This window comes from Epinephelus fuscoguttatus, linkage group LG6 (genome assembly GCF_011397635.1).
Source record: "Epinephelus fuscoguttatus linkage group LG6, E.fuscoguttatus.final_Chr_v1".
Lineage (NCBI taxonomy): Eukaryota > Metazoa > Chordata > Actinopteri > Perciformes > Serranidae > Epinephelus > Epinephelus fuscoguttatus.
Window position 1 is genome coordinate 14,016,507 of NC_064757.1, and position 24,624 is coordinate 14,041,130.

The following is a 24,624-nucleotide window of genomic DNA, read 5'->3' on the forward strand; positions in this document are numbered from 1 at the left end:
GATACACATTAGGTTACGGACCCCCATGTGATAAGATATCACGTCAGGGACCTGTAAAGGATGATTTAGACCAGAATTCTATAGTTGCCGACTACGGTTGAGGAGATAACTGGCGAGGAATTGAAACCTACAATCAGAATAGTCACTATTATAACCCTTATTCACAGTGGAGTCACTTCTATAGTAAATTAAATAATGAAAATAAACCATTCTCATTTTTCTGGGGATCCCCCTGGCACTCTTTCAAGGAGCCTGGGAGTCCCTGAACCCCTGATTGAGAACCACTGGTTTAGAGCACCTGTAAAACAGATTGATTTGCGCATAGTTAAATGTCCCAGTGATATTATCCTCTGTCTCGGCCTTCATGGTACGCTTCTTGATCAATCATATTACTTCATAACTAACTGTAATATAATACTGTGTAACTCATTTGTTTAAGCCATACAAAAACTCAGGTGTAAAAGTTACAACTCGCAATTTTACTGAAGTTATATGCTGCATGATATCTTAGCTGGGAGCATCTGCTTAGCAACCAGTGGAGACTCTGGTCCCAGCTAAGAAATAGTCACACATAACCACCTATGAATTATCATTCCTACACTAAGGTTTCTGTATGGATTTAACAAATGACACATAGCCTGTTGATCAGTAAGCTTTACAAGTGCTAGGCGGTGGATACTGTAAACATTAGACAGCCAGATTGACAGTTTACACCTGTTCCCAGTCTGTATGCTAAGTTATGCTACCAGCTGCTGGTGGTAGCCTCATATTCATCATACAGACAAGAGAGCAATATCAAAAGGAAGAGCTTGATATTTTCGATTCCCTTCCATGCTGAGAGTTAGATGAGAAGATCAATACCACTCTCACATCTGCAATTACAAAGCAACAGCCTGAAGCCAGTTATTTTAGCTTAACATAAAGACCAGACACTAGGGGATACTTCTAGCCTTTCTATGTTCAAAGATACCTTTTAACCTTTGGCTAGCTGTTTCCCCCGTCCCATGTCTTTATGCAGAGCTAACCATCTGCTGGTGGCAGCTTATTACTTACTGTACAGACATAAGGTATCAATCTACCTGTCTAACTCTAATGTACAATTGTTCTGTTGATGTAATTTGCTCCACCTGTGCCTTTCCTGCCATGACATGTCAAAATGTTTGCTATAAAGACTTGTTGTTGATTCATCCTCGGAAGTTTAGGGTCCAGGGTCTGCAAGCATTAAACACACAACATTTATATGTAGACTGCACTGCTGGACTGTCTCAGCATGTCCCAGTGTTCTCTTTTATTAGTTCAATCTGTTTCAGCCTGGTCTCAGTGAGACTAATTATAAGTAACATGGTGGACCTCTCAGCTGAGTGAGTACAAGATCAGCAGGGTGTGTGTCTCCAACAGGTATTTTCTTGATTATAGTGCTGTTTGAAAACATCAGATGTAGATGGCCCACTGCTGTTTACTAAATCCACTCTGTAATGACCCAAGCATGGGCGGATTATAAGACAATGGGTCCCTGGGCACACATATGCAAAAAGTCCCCACCCCCACCTCTCCTACATAGGACCAACACACAAACTGTGGCTTTGCCTCCTTTATGTTGTGCCTCTTTGTAGCCATTGTGCATCTTTTGTGGTTTTGTGTGTCTTTGAGGTCATTGTGTGTCTTTGTTTGGTTGTTTTGTGTCTCTTTTTAGTTCCTTTGCATCTCTTTGTATACATTTTGAGTCTTTTCCTGGTATATGTTCCAGTAATTTGAGTGACATTTTGCAGATGAGGGCCGGGAGGGGGGGCCCTGACACTTTGGGCCCCTGGGCCTGTGCCTGGTAGGCCTATTCAGTCATTCAAACATACACCCAAGTAAAGGCCGCTTCGATGTTTACACTTTATAGAAATGTAAATAAGGTTCCTTGCTGCAAGTAATGTTTCTGAAATGATGTCTGTGATATCAAAATGGAGGGCAGACATGAGTCATTGTCCACAATGGCACTGATCTTAAGTAAATATTTTTTGTCCTGCTCTGCTGTTGTCTTTCATATATAGTATTAATCTCTTATCAAATCACTTTCAATAAAGGACAATACTTGACCCATATGGTGTCGGTTGTATGCTCAACCAAAGTAGCAGGGATCTCATCAATATTGTCAAACCAGCGGAAGTGATTTTCTGTCATGTGTGTTTGCTGAGTGACAGTGGAGTGACCGACAGATTAAACTACTTTGAAAAAACCCACTTTCCACTGGAGATAAGAGCATGACCTCTCCATACACTGGTCAGCAGGATATTACAGGCTGTTGTATCACTGTCAAATCTCAATGATGAATGAACTTTGATTTGTTATTCAGTTTGTTTAAATTCCTTACCCTATCGGCAAACACACACGCACACACAAGTGTCGCCTGGTCGAATCATTTTCATGTTGCTCATCCAACTGTGAACAAGCCCTTTTATAATCCAAAGGAGATTGTGGAGTGTGCGTAAAACAAGCCAAGCAAGCAATGAGCTATTACAATACAATAAATTGGCTTCAGACACATGTCCTCATGGTGAACAAACACAATAAAGTGCATTAAATTACAAAAAAATATCGACAGGATCTGATCCAGCCTTATGGACAACACTGTAAATAAAATCTCAGCAGCAGTCGGATAGATTGTCTACATATGGATTTTATGGCACATTATTTTATCAGTCAGACATGCTCTAAATTCTATGGCAAGGAGGGAGTAGAAACTTCAAGGATGCAGTTTCATGTTGGTTTCTAGTGCCATCTGGTGGCTGAGTTCTGAGCCTCTGCTCAGTTCACCTCTGTATGATGTTTCTGGGTAAAAATGACCTGGTTTAAACTTTTACTAAAGGAAAAATGTTCTGCCAAATTGGTGCAGTTTGCATGTTGTAACTTGTCAAAATAAACTTACTTTTATATTTTTTTCAGCACTGTATCAAATAACACACATGTTTAACTACTTGAAATGTATATTGGTCAACTCAGGCCATCTTTTTTATTTATTCAATAAGTTTCTGAATTGAAGATGGTTCATATAAGTTACAGGACTGAAGGTAACAGGACTGAGTTTTTAGCATTAAATACATGAAATATACCACACAACATCAATGGTAATAGCATAAGAACACTCAGCACCTTTGAGCGGTTTACCAAAACTATCTTTCAAAATAGCACAGAGATATTTAGCAAAGTAAAAGAGCCTGTAAATTGTATTTTTAATTTAAGTGTACATCACACAAGCAATAACAACAACAACTGTGACATGCTAATATAATATTTTCAAATAATCCTTATTTTTTATATGGTCTGTGTCCATTTCCCCTGTCGGTGACACTGTCCTAAAAGAGAGCAAAACATGAAACTTGTGAGAATAAATTAAAGATTTATGGGAGCCACGGAGTGACAAATGATTATGATGATTCACCAACAGAAAAAAAAACTGAACACAGCACAGCATTACAAATACACTAAACTTACAAGAAATCCTTTGGTTCTGTAAATCTTGGCAAAAGGTGATTCCTCCACACAACCAAAAACACTGCAGGGTGTGTCCACGTGTGGAAACCCCTCAAGAATCTGTTCAAGACAAAACAAAACAAACAAAAAAAAATATTGCCAAATGTGGTGAGGTACTAGGAAGTGACTTATGTATTTTTTTTAATAATGTCTATCTTCTTGTCCTTCTTCTTTTTCATATTGCATATGCACCAGCTGTGTTTATAAATAATAACAATGGCATAACATGGCAATAACATTCATTTACCATCCCTATTTAATGGCAACTGATCTATTCCTCTACTCGGAGGGTAAGGAGCTCCTGGACCTGATTGTTTTCCCAATATGAGGACATTGTCAAACACTTTCCTTTTTGTTTGAGTTAGCTGCTAACTGTTGCTAGCTGCTTTTTTAATTTTCCAGCTGTGTGTTGCACACAGAACACCCAGGCCACACTGCCTGTGGGAGCAGTGCATCACTGCTACCTCCCTGAACTGCTGTGGCTCACATACTTGGGGTGTTCACATAGACAGCGTTGCTGCTGTAGTGCTGATGCAAAGCAGGCAGGGTCATGCATTTCCCCCCATTTCGAGAGGCTTTGGGTAAGGTCAAGGTTTAAAAAAAAACAAACAACAAAAAAAACATCACATCCAAACACTCCCCTCCTCTGATAAGTAAAGAACAGTCCCTTACATTGCCCGGTGTGTCTGAGAGGCTGTCCAGATCCCTCTTCCCTCCCGGGCTCAGTCCGTATGACCAGTGCTGACAGCGGCCCTGTGGCAACACTGCTCCCACAAGCAGCAGACATAGTGCCAACAATTTTGCAGCCATTCTGAGAGAAAATATAAGCATGTTACTGTCACAGCTCTTAGCCCTGAGACTCACCTTTCAGATTTACAGTAATAAGCCCATCACGGAATTTCTTACCTTCTGTGCAGGAGGCAGGCAGGCGTCTCTGATTTGTTCTTGTCTGCTGTCCTTTCTAAATCCTGCTGCTGCACTATTTTCCAGGGTTTATATAAACCTCTTCCCTTCCTAGCCCCAACACTTCACTACAGGGGGTCACAAAGTGGGATTAAGCAACACTTACTGGCAACCTCCGGAGCTGTTTACAAGATTACGCGTGGCGTGTGATTTTTGCCCCTCCACAAAAACAAGTTACATAGAGCAACCATTTTCAGCTGTTTCCTGTCTGGGACTTTTATGATGTATTTTTAATGTACAAAAACCCTGTTCATTCAAAACTGACACAACAAATGATTAAAAATCACACGACACAAGATTTTGTTCTTCTTCATTGCAGTTTATTTATAACAGTCATTCGTGGAAATATATTTCCACGGTCGAGTGCAATAATCATAGATAGGGAGACCTACACCGCTCCCTGTCTCAAACACAAACCAACCACTGCCTCATATTGCATTCAGTGAGATGTATTAAAATAAATAACCATAGCTCTTCCATTGATTACACAATATGATTGCCTTCATCATTCATTCTCACAGGCTGGGTACCTACTATTGAACTGAGTGAATAGTATTGCATCGGAGCAGCTTTGAGCTACAGCTAGAGAAACTTCACCAGTCAAAGACGAGTATAGGTCTTCAAACATGCAAACGAACACCGTCCTGTAGTGAACTGACGTGTGATCCTTGACAAAACATCTGACAACACCTGCCTACTCTAATAACGCTTTTTTAACGTTTTTGTAACACTGGATTTGCTTTACATATGATTACAAGCACCAAACATTTTTTTGGTGAAACAGTATAACATGTTACAGGTTAACATATACTTGTGCAAATAAGTTCAAAGCATGATTACGTGATATACATCAATGCATGGCGCACATTTCCAGGCAGACCCACTTTGACAACATGAACGTGTGTAAACGGCCTTCTGTTAAAGCACGCCATCTTTTCTCATAATGGGAAACTGAAGAATAACGAATATACATTAACATTACAATAAGAAGTGCCACAGTCAAATGCATGCAGTTGTGGATCACTCGCACACAGGATTAAATAAAAAGAGGTAGATTCAAGGAGCGCAAAACAAGGGAAAGCTTTTTAAGAACACAACAGTTAAGAGTAGGAAAGGAGGAACCTCACAGCTGTAAATCATGTATTGCATACCCAAGCTGTGTTTCAAACTAGCCTGGCGCATAGTTTAATGGTGCACTAACAGCACTTTTAGCCTTTAAGACTGTGCTATCATTATGGCTTTGGCTTGCATTGCTTCCTTTAGAATATGTTGAATCCAGCAAAATTAAGTTACATACTTAAAGAGGAATATATAACGACACAGTTATTGGTAAGTGACACCTATTTCTGCTAGAGCAGCATTCAGTGAAGCTCAGCGCTCTGAACTTGACTGCACACACATCATCTGAGTTTGACTCCCATTAACATGTCAAGTAATATGAAGTGAATATAAATTATGTAGTTACATTACATGAGTATAGTCATGGGATTGCATCCAGACACATCTACATACACAAGGAACATTATTTTTGTTTTGGTGATATATGCAGCGGAACATTTAAAAACTTCCTACCGTACAAACATACAGAGACAACCCTGAATAAATTCTAGTGCAAGATATTTAAAGCTAACATAATATAGGTGGAATGCCAGGGATGTGCATACAACTACCTGTGCTGCAGACAGGTAAAGAGAGAGTATACTGTAAGAGAGGCTGGAGGGAAAGAGCAATATAGAAGCCAGCCGCGTGGGCCGAGTTATCTGACACTCTGTGACATGTGCAGAGGGGTCAGCATCTCTTCAAAAATGGCTCCTTTCACATTGGACCCTCTCAGGTTAGCTTCTTGAAGATCGCAGCCGGACAGGTCGCAATTCTGCAAAAAGGTGGCAGAGACAAAATAGTGAGACTAGAGGATTAAATGGGTCAGGTGAAACTGGAGAACTGTGAAGTGCTCACTTTGCAGTCATTTAAGAGTGAGAAAACAGCAAATATGCACATTTGGAAAACTGGAACCAATGACTTTTTGGCACTTTTGCTTAACAACATGACTTAAAATCAATTATCAAAGTCACTGATTACTTGTTTATCACTAATCATTTCAGCTCTAGTGCTCTGGCTCAATCCTGTTACTTTTTGTAAGATTCTAAAGGCTTGTTTAGGTAAATAAATCCTTATTTGATACTTAAATTAATTATCACATGCACTTTATAGGTTCAAAAAGCTAGTCCTCTCCTTTGAGCACAAGGCAAATCCACCCAAAAACTTTCTTATCTTAAATTCTGACAAATAAATTCCAGTTTGGAACACTTTTATTTACTTGCAAAAACAGACTCAGACAACCGGAGGCAGAAAAACCATTCAATTTCAAGGAAGATAAAAGATTGAAATCATTGTGCCTGTTGTATTAACTGCTTTTTTATTTACAGAAACGTTATGTTTCATCCTTTTCGGCCCGCAGAGAGGCTGAGTCAGCATGAGTGTTTTTAGAGATAATCCCTCCTGATGGCCCTCGCTCACCTCAAGATCAGTCCCTGCTAAAGTGGCTCCCCGCAGGTTACAGTTCTTCAGCTTAGCGTTTTTCAGAGTGGCCACACGCAGGTTGATGCCGGTCATTTGGCTTCCTTCCATGTCAACTCCTTTGAGGTTAGCACCTGATTACAAAAACATTTGGTTAAAACCATGCAGCAACCTCCGGGGCTTGAAAAATGAAGCTGAAGCAGAAGTGCATAAAAAAACCCTGCAGTTTCTCTAATGGACACCTGAGGCTGGCTTCAATAGCCAGTTATTCCCAATAGACACCCATGTTAACATGCCAGACTTTACAGCAGAGATTAACATCTTTAAAGCCTTGTGCAAAAACAGTTTTGGTCTCTACGGCTGATTTCCCCATTTGTGACAACTATCTAACAGAAATACATTTAAATAACTAACCTGTTTAAATGTCATCAAGGCTTAAAGTTCTGCATAATTAAGGGACACCTGAAGTGGGTGCTGTCCGTTGACAAGCCGCTACCACAGCAACAATATTGGTTAGCTAATGTAGCATGGCTTAACCCCAGATTCACAGAGTACAGGTGTAGCCGTAGCTGTGGCTATGTCAGCGTGTTTTCATATAAGTTAATAGCTTGTTTGCAATCACGTGACTAATATGACACGCAAAACTCAGATGGAGGGCAAGAAGTGATAAAATCAGTTCGTGTGTGACTTGGTTGGATGAACCTGCAGGCAGCAGGAATTACCAAAAAACTGAAACACATGTTGGATGTGATACATTGTAGATGAAGAAAGGTGATTTTTTTCCCAACAACTTGATTGATTTGCCCGGCATGGACACAATCATCATTTTAAACTACCTCTTCCTCCAGACCTCCTTATGTTACAAACGTTACACAGCAAGTCGATGAAAGCGTACAAAAGTCTAGTGGGCTAGAACTAATGTGTGTGTGGTTCAGTCCATGACTGAAACGACTGCCATCTTTTTTCCCCCAGGTGGGTAACTGTGCTTGAGTGTAATTGTCTTTTATATTTAAACTCTGTACATGGATGCACCGCAGTCGGGCTAATGTTACTAGGTAATGTTAGCTAACTGTAGCTACTATTTTCTACAACTAGGTCAACCATTCCCAGAGATCTTGTGAAATGCTCTTAAAATCTAGGTAGTAGTTAAAAACACAAAGAAGTTGTCACATCACATTGTAATTGCATCCAACTCAAAGCATGCTTAATGTTAAAATTTGACATTAGATAACTCCTCTCCTCCAGACTGAAGACAGAGGTTTTTGATCCAAATCTGCACCTGTTCCTCAGTGACTTTGTTTCTACTTCTCCCCTTTATGTCCTACTATTTTCCGGACTTGAGTTGACCTTTATTTTTCCTCAGTTTGATTGCTTATAAAAGACGTTAACTCCGAATTATAGGCTTTTGTGCAGTGTTGGTAGTCTTTGCCTCTTCATCAGCACACCAATGTATGTCATGTACAAAGAAGCTCTTGTAACTTTTTGGTCATCTAAAAACTCCTGTTCAGTGTCTGGTTGTACAAAAAGACCCTCTAAGAAGTTTTTTCCAGTTAGTTCATGTTTTTTTAAATGGTTGTAAGTCTGTTTCATTTTGCTAGTGGGATAAGCATTAGCATTATCACAGTTAACCACAGATATAAATGCACTGTGCTAACCAAGCTAGCAGCTAGCATTGACGTTATCTCAGCCCTCTCGCTCAAATACGGTCACTTGTGGTTCAAAAAATTCAAGATGTGCCATCCAAAATGCTAAACTCGAGAGTCCAAACTGAAGTCCACACAACAATAGGTGACACACGGTGGCTGCATCCATTATTTTATACAGTCTAGATTAAAACGTGACTCTGAATGTGAAACTGTCTCTGCTTTGACTAAAAGTTGTGATGGATTACCTTCCAGGTTGGCCTTCAGTCCAGATGGATCTTCAAAATCGCATCCTTTGAGAGAAGCTCCCTCAGCATTGGAACAAAGCATCTTCACCCCTTGTAAGTTAGCACCCTTCAAAAGACAACACAAAGATCAAAAGCATTCACAATGATCTTGTAAGTTCATACTGAGTTACACTGTACAATAAATGTATGTAAGAAGTGACCAGGCTGAGGAAAAACAGTCTGCTAATTGTTCTCTTAATGAGGTGAATGTGGGAGAAAGTGTGTGACACTGGCAAACATGTTTAAGAACAGAAGGGGCCTTCCTCCACACAGCTGAGGGGGCAGCAAGTGTGAAGTGGACAAAAACTTAAAGCCAAGTCCACTGTTAATTGGCAGGAGGGACAACAATTCAGAAAACACAGCAATGACACACAGCTTAGACAGAAGTAGGAAATCTTTGCTTCCCCACAGTGAGATTTATTTAGAACATTCTGCACTTACTGTGAGTCAGCTGATACTGTCTGTACACATGGATCATTTAGTGCCCACAAGAAAAAAGAGTTTTTAAGAACTTACATCCAGGTTGGCTCCAGAAAGATCAGCCCGCTCCAGATTGGAACAGCACAGGTTGGCATGTGTCAGATTGCAGCGGCTTAGATTAGCCATCTTAAAATTGATGTAGCGCAAATCAAGTCGAGACAGATCCGCACCACTGAAATTAAGACCCTAGAGACAGTGAGAGTAATGGTGTCAAATATTAACTTAATATGGTGAAATTATGAGGTGGATGACAACGTTTTTATTTAGCTATACCTGACAACGGAGCTCTGACTTGGTGGGTGTCGCCAAAAGAAAACGAACAAACTCCTTGCGAGAGATGGGAGAGTGGTCCTCAGGTGGCTGTGAGTTCTGTTTTGAAAGTAAGAATGTGGTGAGTCACGATGCATTCAAGGGAGTAATCGCTTTTGTAAATTAAAATTATTTACCTGCCACACTTCATATTACCTTGATTGCTGCTTCCAGCTGTTCAGCAAGCTGCTCAATTCCAAAGAACCGGGCCTCCTCGAGGACACCTGGAAGGCATTTAGCGCAAATTATATCAGAAAATTTGATTTAACAACCCTCTTCAGGGTGATCCAGGTAAACTCCATCAATTTGGGGGGTTGTCAGAAAGTTTACCTCGTATATTTATGCCTTCATTGATTATGAGTTGTCCATGTCTCAGGTAGTTTAGAATAGGCTCAAAGTATTCAGGGCTACGGTCAATTAGGTAAGCCCCATGCTCGTCCCGCTTGTTCCCCCACACATCTGGAGCAAACACAGAGGTTGACAAAACACGTTAAATAAGTTACAAAATAAATAAGTAACAAAAACAAAATTCTTACTGACAATCTGTAGCGAGTAGCGACAACTTACCATTCCCTCGAAACATGTGAGCAAGCATACTCTCTGGCTCCTTGCTGACCAAGGTGCTCCTGAACACAAAACACATTCAGTAAACAAGACAGTGAATGACAATGAAACTGTAACTAGACTTGCACCGATTTATCGGTAGTACTCAGAATCGGGCCGATTTTCACGTGATTGGCTGACTGACGAGGTACGTGTCCGCGTGCCGAAGACGCGCGTGTCCGCGTGCTTACTGGCAAGCACATCCTGAAGAACAGTGGTGTAGTGGAGGGTATACTCAGGTATACAGGGTATACCCACTTCTTTTTCTATCCAGTTACAGTATACCCACCTGTCAGCTAAAAAGCCATAGTAATATATAGGAGAGTATGCCCACTTCCTCATCAGTAACCTATCTATCTACCTAGTAGTAGCCTACACCCACCTCATCAATTACCACTACACCACTGGTGAAGACCTGTGTGAATTTTCCACAGGAGATATTTTTACTTTTTTGTCTGTTCAAGAAATAACCCACAGATGCTATACACCAAGAATTATTATTTCATTTATCTATGTTTTTATTTATGTATGCCTTTTTTTCTTATTTATTTTAATACTGTACCTGAAGTTATATTTGAGCAAAAAGGAAAATGTTTCTTAACCTGTGTCACTGTTTTTGTTCGGTTATTTGAGATGATTATTGAAAAACTGGTTGTATCCTGGTTAAAATTTTCTGATATAAAAAAAGATAGAAATACAATACAATGTGATGTAGCATCTTAAGTGATTTGTAATGTGTTTATTATTGATGAAAACTTGGGTAACTCTGGCATTTTTCAACCTGAACCTTGTTTTCCCATGTTTTCATTTCTAAGTAACTTATGTGACCAACCATTTTTGAAACTGGTCCAGTTTCTGGCTACAGCCGGGAGCTGCATAGTTGTCACTGTATATCCATTAAAACTCGTTATCTCTGTGACTCTCTTGTGACTATCGTGACTTGTTTCAAGAGCACAATGCTGAAAATGCAAGCAAGAGGGAACAATGTGTTGTGTGGAGAACAGAAAACATAACTTAGTTTTATTTAAAAGATTTCCATTATCCAGTTTTCAGTATTGTCGTCATGCAACAATTCTTGTCTTGTGAGATTTCAAAATGAGACTTCTCCTTCAACAAGTCACAATAACAAACAGACGGGATCAAGCAAAAGGTAAAGAGACACTTCAGACATTTGTAATAACGATCTGAGCTGGTCTAAGTCAAAAATAATTACTTTTAATGGAAGCACAGTGACATTGCACAATTGCCCCATCTGGTTACTTTGCAAGCATTGTGCAGTTGCAGCCCTCTCTCTCTCAATACTGGGCCAATTTAAATAACTGTTGTTCAGATCAGTAACTAAGACATGAAAACACGGAAAATAGTCCTGGTTGAGAAATGCCTAAGTTACCCTTTAAGATCTCAGATACCTGGTGGTGGTAAAGGGGCGACCACCGATATTAAGGGTCAGCCAATCAGTGTGTGCTCCAAGCTTATCAGATGCGACCTTGGCTTCATGTTGGGGATCTGTGAAGTAAAAACAGGAAGTCTCTGAGAGCATGTTCACACTTTCAGTGACAGCGGATGACACCCCTGCAGCAGACATCAAAGCACTCACCAATAAACGGATCGCCTTCTGACACGTACAACACGTCGTCATCTCTGTTGACAAACACATACAAGTCACAGATTAAGCTGGCATGCTAAAACGCTCAGCTACATATTTATTGTTATGGTGTGAGCTTACCTTATAAGGGCAATGTCATCTATGAGACCACCCTTTCCATTGTACAAAGAGGCAGCTTTGATTCCTAACTTATTGCTTGCTACGGATAGTAAGTCGGACAAGGTCCCGTAAACTGCTACAACCTAAAGAGAAATATGTTTAAAAAAACAAACAAAACAGTGTAGGGATTAAAGTCTGGAGAGAAATGGGTCACTGCTGCCTAATACAAGATTAATGAGTCACAGTTAGGTTAAGCTAACAGTAACATTTATCTTAAATGTGGTAAAAATGTCACAAAGACTAACATTTACTTTGACTTTATATGAATATAATTGATAATACGCAGTTAGTGGATACAGTGTAACATTAGCGTCGGTTACAATAGCTTTAATAAACACGTATGTTCAGTGGAAAAAGCCAGTCATTCTGCGGCCCAGGTCCTGAACTAAACACTCCCACAGGGTTAGTACCAACCTTGCCATTTTTAGATGTCCCGTTAACAAATAAGGTGACTCTTCTCATTCTTTAGGCGCTTTGGTTATAAGTGCTTCGTTACAAATACAACAATAATGTGGCGTGTACCAGCTAATATTCTGTGGTTCAAGCTAGCTAGCTGCATCAGACAACAACACGAGACAAAAAGATACCTTCAGGAGCTATCGGAAAAACAGAGAGTGTGACGTTTCACATAGAGACGACACTCCAAATCTCACGTCTAGTATAAAAGTTTAAAGAAAAGAAGTTTAATTATCTCACCCTCTTGGCCACATTTACAATTACAGTGTCAGTTACTATATTTACTATCAGTCTATTACATACATAATTTTACTAATGCCAGTGTAGGACATTAAAGGCAAAAATAAAAATAAAAAACAATAAATAACAAAAGTAATGAGTAGGTTTTTGTTGAATCTTTATTTGAACTTCTCAACAGTACAGTTTTTCATAGGAAAATACAATCTTGCATTCTCTCAACAATATAAACACATTTAATGATGGTATTTTATAATAAATTTAGACTGTACTTCTCTGACCTTTGGAGAAATTATCAATTTTTAAATATTTTTGAGTAGTTATGCGTGTTTGCTAAATTATTCGCCAATTGTGATGTTCATTATAAACTGATTTACGTTTGAGAATTCCCCCCAAAGAGTTGCAGCTGCGCTGGTTGTTCTTTCAAGACGAAAAACCGACCGAATCAGAGAGCACATGAAGGGGTCCTTCTGACTGCAGCTCTGCGATTGGTCGGAACGTTTACACGTAAGCACGTTTGTTTTAAACATCAGGGTGGTCTGGTACAAACTACTCTGAAGTTCTTCCTTTTGTAGTATAATAATTACATCTATTCGCGTTGTTTCAACCCGTATCTGAATCCTAACATGCCTATAACATATACATTTTTTTCGTCATTCGGTTAAACATTCATTGACTGTATTTCTGGGCTCGTGTGTTTTGAAGCCAGTCCTGTTGGTGGTGGTAAAGCACCACAAAGTTGTCGACCACCAAAGCTAGAAGAAGAAACGCGGAACTGTCAAACAGCATAATGACAATACATGCCTGTAACTCAAAAACTACTGTTCAGCTTCAGGTTTGAACCAAGTTGGAATTATTTTTTATCCCGTTTGTGCCAGTTAACACGATGGCGTCTGACAGACATCACTGTTCGTGTTGCTCCCATCCAGTCTCCTCTCCCAGTGTTTACCAGACGCTGAGTGAAATGGATTTTGAACGAGGTTTGCATACATGTGTCAGGCCTGTGGTGGCTGACTTTAACCATGGCTCTAATAGAGTTTACACAGTGTACAAAATATATCATATAGGCTGTTTCTACCTTGGCTGATCTGACAATGAAGTACAGTGCTGTATTGTGTGTCATTCTTCTATGCAGGTATCTGGTCTGCTGCAATGGATGGGGACTTGGAAAGGGTCAAGTCCTTTGTCCAGAAGGACACAGACCCCAACCTGAGAGACTCAGCTGGATACACAGCTCTGGTGAGTTTATAGATGTTAAAGATATTTGGCTGTAAGTGCACTATCATCCACTGTTCTCATGTATTTAAATTCCTGCATCATTGTATGTTTTGTCTCAGCACTATGCAAGCCGCAGTGGTCATCACACCGTATGCAAGTTTCTTCTTGAGAACGGTGCCTGTGCATCTCCCCAGACACCAGGCGGTGCTACACCACTCCATCGATCAGCCTACTGCGGTCATCTGGATGTGGTCCGACTCCTGCTGCACCACAGAGCAGATCCGACGCTCTGTGATGACGATGGCGCATCCCCTTTACATAAGGTGCAGCACTGCCAGTAACAACATAATAAAAGCATTCCACAGAGACAGTTTGGTAATAATTTATCCAGTGCCTGTATTTATTGCTCTGTTAAATGTTTGAGCAGGCTGCAGAACGGGGTCATGAAGAGGTGTGTCGGCTGCTTCTGGAGCACTGTCCTGCACTGTGCAGCCAGGTGAATAAGAGGCTCCAGCTACCCTTCCAGCTGGCACCACAGGGAGATCTGCAGGAGCTCCTAAAACCACCCCGGTGAAAACAGACACACTGCATCTGGGAAATCTGGAGTTGCTAAGAACAGACAAATCACATGATTTCAAAACACACTAGGTGAGATCTGCTTAAGTGAGGATTACTCTCATCTTGACCTGGATTCACTACTATTTGGCTGCTTTCCTCAGCTGAACATGCGCTGAGAGTCTCTGAATGACACTGTGAACTCTAGCTTCAAACCATAAACATCATGTTTATGATTTCCAGTGTATTGTTTATGGAATATTTACACCTCTCAAGCTATAGAAACTTGTAAAAGCTGTTAAACAACACCAGTGTCCAACATCAGGTAGTTGTCAAATGACAGTAATGATAATTCCGTTTAAAGCTGGGGTCGACAGAAATCTGGAAAAGGCAGATTTTGAAAACACACCCTCCTCTTGCAGCTCCTTCTTCTCTGTCCTTTATTTAATCTTACTTCATTGTAGAATTGCACAGAGCTCATCCTCTCAGCCCCTCTTTGCCCCGCCATCTCTCTCTGTTTATCAGACCACAAATGAGATAAGAATTAGCTAGCAAGCCACCCCATGGTCCCTCTGCCTCGCTCCCCACTGCTGTGGGCTGCTTCCTCAGGAGAGTGAGCAGCAGCAGGAGAGACCGACCTGGTGGTGGTTTTAGCGGCTTGAATTTAACTAGCATAAGCACCCCAGCATGAGGTGTCACAGTGGGCTGGTGGCCAGCAGCAGTGCCAGGTCCAACCTCTGTAACAGCAGCAACAGAAAGTTTTTGCTAATCCAGCAGGGAGTAGGGGCTGTCCGGTCCTCGGAAGCTGGGTTTTGCTGCTGGATTTGGTTGCTGAGGCCGCTGACCGGGGGTTTATCTCCCCCTGGCGAGGTGGTCCAAAGTGGTGGGGAGTGCGACAGAGGACATTCAAGGCTTTAACTAATGTTAGACACATAAATGTGAACTTGAAGCTTGATTTTGTTTATTGTCAGACTCTCTTTCTGATTAGTGTCCCTTTTTTGAGTTGCTTTTCCAGTGTAGGTTGTTGGATATGCAGGAGTGGCAACTTTATCTGCAAGATTCTCCGCCACTGAATCAAACTTTCACCAGCTGAAGGGACGTTCACACGCATCTGCATTTGTAGAACAGCCAATAGGAACACCATGATTCACCAAAGTCTCCCGTCATGAGCAAAATTTTCAAAAGCCTGAAAACAGAGCCAAGGGGAGGTGCAGAAGTGTAGTTTTCTCTCAGACCACTTGAATTAAAATATGCTCAGTTCATTATGATATTTTTGCCAAATGATGCCAAAATTAGATTGTCTACCCCAGCTTTAATTAGTCAATGATGGCAGCAATGACCTGTTTCTTCTTATCGTTGACCATTTAGAGAAAAAACAAAACAGACATTTGTCTTTGTGTTGTGTTACAGCTGAGGTGTTTAGTTTGGGTTTGACAGCTGAGTAGTGATAAGGGAAACAGATGTTATTGTTCAGTGGGAAGAATTACGTGAAAACCCTACCTCACCATCTGATGTGGCTGAAACCTTGGCATTGAAGGTTTCATTGTTGAATTAGCCTGACATGAAGTACAAGAGCAGAGCAGGCTTACATGCTAGCTACCAACAGACATAGTTTCTCTTTGAAATGACTGCACTTAAACCCACTGTATGTAGAACTTGAAATGAATTTGTTTAGTGCTCTGCAAACACCAGCATTTGCTATCACTGCAGCACTTGTCACTGTTTATATTGAACATGTGACATGTTTGACAAAGCAGTTTGTATTAAAACTGGAGGCCAACATCTTTGCCCATGTTGGTTTATTTGTTAAACTTTGTCTAGCAAATCCATGACATGATCCTTTCTGGGTTTTTGAACACATCTAGCAGCAGGGGGAGCTATTGCCTTATAAGCTGGAGGTGTTTTTCCCAATACACCATGTGAAGTAGCTGGCAGCTCACACACAGTGACCTCATTCGATCCTCCCAGCACACAGTTGGAAAACTAAACGGGGTAACTGTTAGAAAGAGAGAGACACATCAGAGTGTAACGGTTGCAGCTGATAGGAGGACACACCACTGTTCAGCTGAGTTATATTAGTGCCACCATGCTTGGTTATTTACTGTGTATTAATTATGTTGCCAAGTATACACATCAACAGAGTAGTGTTTCCAAAATGCTGATAATTCCAGATAGTGTTGACCCATTGGTATCATTAAACATGACATGCTATAAAGTTTGATATAGTCTTTGGGAACACTCATGGTCAGCCTACATATATAGCGACTTGTTGCTGTACTGCTGTACTAGTTTCATGTCTCTGAGTATTTTAGAAAATATTTGGGACATACTGCTTCTGGTGTAAATCATTCAAGGTTTTCTCCACTGAGAGCAGATGTTGGTGGTTGATAGTAATGACCTATAACCACACAACCGTCCACCAGCATGAAAATTCTGGCACCCAATTTGTTATTTCCGTGGTTACTGATACCTCCTTGTGTATCGCTGTGACCTGTAATGGAAGATTAAGCACAATTACACAATAGCTTTACTATTACACATTGTTTATAGTATGTCTTTGTTTAGAGAACTGCTGGTTTGGATTTTTTTTAAAGGATTAGTGGTTATTAGCTTTTGTTTTGCCACTCTCACTGAGGTAACTCACTCTTTCTTTACAGGCAGAACACATTACCAAGAGCTTTTTTTAACACCAGTATTTATATGCAAAGGGAACAAAGGATGGAAGCCTGGGGGTGAATAAAGGATGTTGATATTTCCATATCTACTGAAACAGATGGAAATACTTTCAACTATTGTCTCATATACTTACTTATTCAAAGCATGTTCAATAAGTAACACATGCACATACAAGAGGCAGATACCTTTTCCCCCCTCAGCCCTCCACAGATATGCACAGGTCGTACTGCACTTCTTCTGCGCTCCTGCAGTCCGCACATATACATCCCCGCGACGGAAACCTCACGCTGCAGTCTGAGGAACTTTCATTGGGTCCGCTGGTGGGTGGTGTTTCCAAACTACCTTCAAACCACATCCAGTGCCGTGACTGGAGGGGTGCCAGGCCACATCTGGAGCTCATTGCAGCTGACGCCACACAGCACAAGGAGATGGGGTGTCGGGGGGTAGATGGGGTGGGATGGAGGGATTTTAGCTCGCAGAACTAAGCCGAGAGAGCTGTTTACGCTCAGTGACAAGTTCCTCCTTCCACACAGCTGAGGAGCTGTAACAAGGATCTCCCGTTTTGAGTGCCACATGTCAGTAATAGCAGGGGTTTGCTCAGCCTTTTTTTTTTTTTTTACTGCTCACTAGAGGGATTGGTTAGAAGTTATCCCTGCTTGTTTTGTCAATGGCAGGAAGAACAAAGTGCATTCTGCCATTTGAATCAGACCAGTAATTTTGACTGGCACACAGACTATCACACCCGCCCACAGCACCTTCTGATTGTTGCCTTGCCAGGTTCTATGTAACATAATCAAAGTTGATGTCTAAGATTTGCAAGCAGTGAGCGAGGTAATGAAAACCCTCTGTGTCACTCAGTAAAAGCGGAGGAATATTAAAGGGCCTCATTCTTTTTTGATAATTTTTCATGAGCTGGTTTGAATTTGAGAGCTGCTTTGCCCCTTTATGTGGAAACAATCAGAGACTGGTCTGTGGTGGGAGAGAATAAGCAGCTTTTTCTAGGGACAAAGACATTTTCCACACATTTTGAGTAAGTTTCTTTCAATTAACTGTGCTGCTTAACTCAGTTTTTCCTGTACAAATGTTACAACTAGAGATATGTACAGGGATACGGTGAGCTTTTGAGAGCTTTCTTGTAATATGAGGACTCGGGGAGGACTCCACAAGACGAGGAATTTGGATTACAGCTCTGTTTAGTGAGATTTATTTGGAAAGCAATGAAACTTCCTGGCCCTGGAACCCACTTCCACCATAATGAGCCCAAGTTAAACCAGGGCTGGATGTTATTTTCCTCAGAAATAGAAGGTGGTCTGTGTGCCATGCTTGCGTGGAGGATTTGAAGTCAGTGCTTCGGACTTTATTTTAAACAGCACTTTAGGCTGCGAGTGGATGATGAGAACAGCCTGTCCTCTGTATGTATGTCTCCAGTTTGATTCGTATGTTTAAGCTGTGAAATTAGTAGTTTTTGTGGCTACAAAAAAAGTGTAATTCAGCACTAAAGAAATATATAATTCAACGTTATATTCCAGTGTGCCGGATGTCAAGTATCTCCATTTTAGTGATATCTGGATGCTTGTTTTGACAGATAAAAGGGTCATCTGGTCTTTATCTTTCCTGTGTCCACCTGTACAAAACTAATGCCATTCTCCAGCCTCCCAGCTGCCCTGGCAGAGCCCGAGCTGTCTGAGCTTTCCCAAAGTAATCAGGTAAATGGCTGGCAGATGGGCACACATTAAGAAGTGCAGTACCAGACTCTGGCATGGAGGACCGCCCCGCTTCGTCTCATCTGCATCGGGGAAATCAGGAAAGTAGCAGTGAGGGTGTTGGGTGAAGGGTCGTGGTCGTGTGTAATCAAATCTACGGGAGCTGCTCCTCAGAGATGCTACATAATCCAATTTAGGCCCACTCCCACTTCAAAGCAGCATGTTGTCTGCTGGTTGAAGTGATGTTGCAGATCTTACGCTCCCATTTTCCAGGTCAGCGGGTGATGAGAGCCATGAGTCCAGAGGCCGCAGCTCAGCTCGTCCAGGCAATCAGCACTCTGACTGTGGGAAATGTGCTTATCAGGTGATCCAGCCAAACACAAATAGAGACCATGTGATACATGCCTTTGTAGATATAATCAACATAGTCGTTAGCTTTATATTTTGAATTTAAAGACATTTTTTCAGCCACATTACAAATCTTACAGTCATTTTAATACTGGATATAGAAGCCATGTCAGTGGAATTTTGGTTCCCGCAGCCACACTTGGACTAAACATCAACCAACACATCTGGACAATGTCACAACGTCCTTACCGGCGACCATAATCATGAAAAAGTTTTTCCCCGGAAATTGTGCTCAGTGAACACGCTGTGATTTCTGTGTTATTGTGGGTACATTATTTGAGGGGGAAAGTTTATTTTCCCAGATGTTTTTTCGTTCAGACTGGTGGATGGTTTCCTTTTATTGATTATGGAGATGTAATCTTCTCAAAAGCAGGGCCAGACAAACAACCCATAAGCTGTACCATATGACGCAGAGGACAATTAATGAAGCTTTTAGGATCATATATCAGGGTCCCATCATACCAGACTGTTGTTACAAATCAGATTATTATGCATCATCTGCCAAATCTGCAGAGGAGCTATCTACTGTATATGCTCCTTGTTCAGTGCAAATTGAGCTTTTCCAGCATGTTCATGTGCGCAGGTTTTAGTTGTTGTCCACACTACGGAACTTTAGCTCACGTCTTTTCTCCGTGTGATCTGTTTGCCCCCTGTAGTTTATAGTGAAGGCTTGAGAAGTCATCAAGTTTAACCTACAGATTACTGTTGATATACACACACGTTTAAGATAGTATATTTCACCGTCCTGCACTTGATAAAATTGTCAGAGGTTGGTTTTTACATGGAGCATTCGAAGTCTCTTTGGACATTTACCCAGTCTTGTCCTAAACATTCTACTTTAAAGTACCTATACTCAATATTTACATCATAAAAATAAATCTAATTATTATGTGTAATGTGAAAGAAGTCCGTTGTAGTGCAGAATCCACAGAGAATCATCACCTGAATCTGTAGTTTTGCTCTGCCTTTTGCAGTTCTTTTTTTTTTCCCCAGCCCGTAATGTTACGATTTACTCTCACATCCCATTGCATCATTTATAGTAAAAAAACAAAAAGCTCCAAAAAAAAAAAAAGAGCACACTACCTGATTAGCGCCAAGCAACAGATAGACACAGTTAATGACTACCAGTTGAACATAGTGGAGTATTTAGCAGTATTTCGTATTTAGCAGCCAGTTAGATATATTCCTCGGGCGTGGAGCCAAAAAACTGCTAAAAAGAGAGAGTGAATATTAGACTTGGCAACTGTTTGCTAACCACTTTGCCATATCAACTTAAAAATATATGATAATATGTCAGTGTTGTGTTTACAACTTGCATGACCCCCCGGTGCTCTCCCTATGTTTGGTTAGTGCTCAAGCCCTTCTGAGGGTTGGGTTCGTTGGGTTTAGGCATGAGGAGTGAGGGTTGGAGTAATAGTTAAGGTTAGCCAATCAGAAGCAGAGTAGGACAGGTCCTCCAGTTCTCCATGTTGTTTCTACAGTAGTCCTGAACAGACAAATCAAAAACTGGCTCTAGATAGGGCCATTTGCGGTTTTGTGTCGGCCACTGGAATTTTCCTACACGCTTGGCACAACGGAGAAGTTTCAGGGTTGGTTGCAGTTTGCAACCTCACCCCTAGATGGCACTAAATCCTACACACCAGACCTTTTAAAAGTGACAATCCAAACATACAGTATAAATCACATAAAACTGAGCAACAGTTCAACACATTTGTTCAACCTAATTTTCCTGTTATTTGACACCATAGACTAACATGAAATTTAAATGTTGATGTTGAATATTTATTTTGTATTTTATAATACTTTTCTGTATTGTTTCCATTTTATCAGATTTTATACTAATACTCCACCACAATTCAGAAGCAAATATTCTGCCTTTAACTAAGATTTACAGTTAGTAGTTACTTTACAGCTTTTTCACACAACTTGAACTTTTAAAAATGTTGCTTTCTTATAGATTAAACTAACCAAGAGTATATAAAGGTAATGAGTTCTGTCTTGCCTAATTAAACATTAAAATGCTCACACATCACTGTGTTAGCAATGGTAATACAATATGATAATATTTAATAGTATGACACTTACACAGGGGCCATATTCTGCATTACCGGTACATTTAATTATTAATTAGTTTAAGTACATGCTGCTGGTAATACTTAACATTTCCTTAAATAACATTTGAATGCAGAACTTGAAATGGAGAATTTGTACAGAGTGGTATTGCTGTTTTTGCTAAAGTAAAGGATCTGAATACTTTCTTCACTACCAATGAAGTAAAAGACAAGGATCAATGAAAAATAGCTTTAAAATGCTTTTAAATGTTAATAAAAAAGATTGTGGGGAACTAAAAATGATTTATATCTAATACTGGCATCCTTAGGGCCTGGTCTTATTGAGTCATTGTCACAAATGGAGCATAAAAGGCAGAGTTTATTCAAACACAAGATCCTAAAAGCTCTCATTTTGTATAAATTAGATCAGATAAATCAGATTCTTCATAGCTTTGAGACATGATGGAAAATATAGTTAGAGTATAACAGAAGGGCAGAAGTAGCTGCATTTGGTGATGGTTATTCACAACTAAAACAATCCAGCCGACACCACGTTTATTAAGAACTCCCCTTCAATACCAAACAGCAAAATATTCACAACTGCAGTGACAATACTCCCATTCAGTGTGAATGACCAGGGAACGCAACACCGCACTGCACGTGTAATTGAACAAGATGGTTACGCTGATGAACTAAGACTCATAGAGGCACGCCGTCCCTCTGTCAGCAGGTGCCCGGCACACACTGGCCCATTCATATGCGCATTCCTGTCTCTCCACTCGCGGCCCAGCAGGTTCCTCCCGGCCACTCAGGACAGGGGCTGACGCACACAAAGGGTCTTCAATCTGCCTCAGACAACAGCCAGCATAAAGGCCCGGAAAGCCACAACAGCGTTATGTCAAAGAGCAGGCTGGGGGTGGTGAGCAGAGTTTGGGGGGCCCTGTGTAGGACAGGGGCACTGCTGATGGACGGATGAGGGCTGGGCTCAAACAACGTATAGTGGAAGGCCTGTCTGAGGTTTTTCTGCATAAAAGGAGGATATTTGTACTTGCCCAGTAACAATGGAATGCAAACATGATAAGCGAGGACAATAAAACACCACTTTGGGGCGATGAAGAAGCTGCTAGGGAAATCATCATGCAAAGCATCCCAGGGGCAGATATTGTTCACTGTAAGGATTGCATGACTCTCTGTTTGTTCTACTGGTGATGTATGGCTTAGCCTGCCTTCAGTTTGCTTTTGCATAAGGTATTCCTGGCTTTAACAGTGTCCGGCACATTTCCTTACACTGAAAGGAAGTGAGGAGTGATCAGAAATGCCCCACCTCATCTTAAAACAGACTGTGTTTAAGGCTGAGCTTTTGTCAGATGCATCTAAGCGAAAATTCAACTGACTCTAGAGCCGACATAGTCCTGGCACTAACTCTATCCTTTGTAGAAAATCATTGAACATTTGTAGCATTACCTTTAAGGTGAAATGAACTACACTGTGTAATAATTAATAAAAAATCAGAAACTTTATGCCGTCATTTTATAGCCTTTCAGTCAAGCCCTGTCTGTAAGCTTGCCTTTATATTTCTTCAGCTACCATGGCATGTACACATCACAGGGGCTGGTTAATAATTAATGGTTGAGGTCTTTTTTAAATTACCCCCACATAATACAAGTTCTGCTTTCATTCTCGTATGTGTGTTAGTGAACCACTATAGAAATATAGACAGTATGTCTCCCTTTGCTGCTATAAACAAACCGAAGACCATCTTTTATTGGTCTGCAATTGCTTTATTTTATTTTCTCTCATCTGTTTTGCACAACTTTTACCACATAAAGCTGTCACTGTTTAGACTTGGGGGTGGGGGTGGGGGTGGGGGGTGGGGGGGGGGGAGATTTCCAGAGTTTCAGATACATCACTCACCTCCTCATCAGAGGAAAACAATAGGCAACTGAAGAAACAAACAATTCCCATATGTCATAAACTCTGCCAAGGCTTTCTTGTCCTCTGTAGAGCTTTTTGAAATCATTAACAGCTTGTTGAACATCCCAGGAGAGTTCTTTATCTGTGATACAAAAGAGAAAGAAATGTCTATAAAATATCTGGTTTCAAACTGCTGTTGCATCAAAGATCCTCTCGGTCGTGTTTTGATGCTCTGAAATCGTAAGATGTGGCCGATGGCAGCACATGCGCGTTTAACTCTCACTATTAGTTACTCTAATAAACATGCTTGGTTTTTCCCTGGTATGTGTGCGGTTGTCAGATTCACACTCCATCTGCTACGTAGTCAGCAGCTGGCTTTGAAGTTACGAGCTAATTTGAGCTCAAAGTGCATTTGACAAAAAAAGGCTTTTTATAAATGTTAAAAGTAGCAGTATCTGATTGAAACACACCGATTTAAACATGTAACAAAGAGAGTACATGCCTTTTAGCATCACTGTAGTATCACTATAACTGTAAGGAACAGTCTAAATTTTGGGACATATGTGTGTTTGCTTTCTTGCCAAGAGTTTGATTGGAAGATTGGTAACACTCTCATGTCTTTGTGTGAAATGTGTAGCTACAGCCAGCAGGCGGTTAACTAAGGAGACAAATGCCTCATTTCAGCGGAATAGTTCAGCTCGACTCGACTCACTTTTGGTACCAATTGCTTTTCTCCATTTCATTTTCTACTGCAGATAGTACCACCTCAGCATAAGCGGGATTCTCAGCTGATCACCGATGCTGCTTCTATTACGTCACATCATCTGTAACGCTACACTTGCTGGATCCTTTCAGAAGCAATGATGTCTGCACTTCTGCAATTGTGTGGCGTGGTGTACAAAGCGTACGGTGTAGTTTTGTGGGCTGCGTGCTATTTTTTAAAATCTGGGTTGAGTAAATAAAAAAATTGAGGTCACTATTGATGGTAGCTTGGTTTTGTGAAAACAGCGGGTTTGTGCAGATGTCCAATGTCACGCTGCGTAACAATTCTCTAACCAATCAGTGGTCTGCTGTGTTTTAACTCAGCCTTCTAGTATCGGCTCAGTTCAGTTGGAATCTTAACCAAAGCGGTGTCAAAAAAGTACCAGCTAGCCTACTATCCACAACTTTTGCTAATGGAAAACCAAAAAAGAGCGTAAAGCCATGCAGTACCATGCAGTAGAAATATGCCTACTATCTCCCTACTAGCACCTCTAATGCTCACTAATTGACTCTTTCTATCTTTTCCTTTTTAATGCAAAAACTGAAATGTAAAAATGG

The 24,624-nt window shown here is 40.8% G+C and overlaps 3 protein-coding genes across 3 annotated transcripts; 1 reads left to right on the top strand and 2 right to left on the bottom strand.

Moving 5' to 3' along the window:
• Positions 1-2,838: 2,838 nt before the first annotated feature.
• LOC125890550 (progonadoliberin-1-like) lies at positions 2,839-4,329 on the bottom strand. Its single transcript, XM_049579238.1, has 3 exons — positions 4,192-4,329; positions 3,481-3,579; positions 2,839-3,341 (listed from the first exon to the last, which is right to left on the bottom strand). Exons 1-3 carry the CDS (start codon positions 4,327-4,329, stop codon positions 3,294-3,296), a joined length of 285 nt encoding a protein of 94 aa, XP_049435195.1. The 3' UTR covers positions 2,839-3,293.
• Positions 4,330-4,780: 451 nt separating this feature from the next.
• kctd9a (potassium channel tetramerization domain containing 9a) lies at positions 4,781-12,679 on the bottom strand. Its single transcript, XM_049579237.1, has 12 exons — positions 12,501-12,679; positions 12,048-12,169; positions 11,919-11,962; positions 11,731-11,827; positions 10,286-10,344; positions 10,049-10,177; positions 9,875-9,942; positions 9,683-9,778; positions 9,446-9,595; positions 8,891-8,996; positions 7,000-7,133; positions 4,781-6,355 (listed from the first exon to the last, which is right to left on the bottom strand). The coding sequence occupies exons 1-12, from the start codon at positions 12,546-12,548 to the stop codon at positions 6,239-6,241; spliced, it is 1,170 nt and encodes a 389-aa protein (XP_049435194.1). The 5' UTR covers positions 12,549-12,679; the 3' UTR covers positions 4,781-6,238.
• Positions 12,680-13,324: 645 nt separating this feature from the next.
• Positions 13,325-17,008, top strand: ankrd39 (ankyrin repeat domain 39). Its single transcript, XM_049578673.1, has 4 exons — positions 13,325-13,759; positions 13,915-14,018; positions 14,117-14,320; positions 14,425-17,008. Exons 1-4 carry the CDS (start codon positions 13,666-13,668, stop codon positions 14,569-14,571), a joined length of 549 nt encoding a protein of 182 aa, XP_049434630.1. The 5' UTR covers positions 13,325-13,665; the 3' UTR covers positions 14,572-17,008.
• Positions 17,009-24,624: the final 7,616 nt, after the last annotated feature.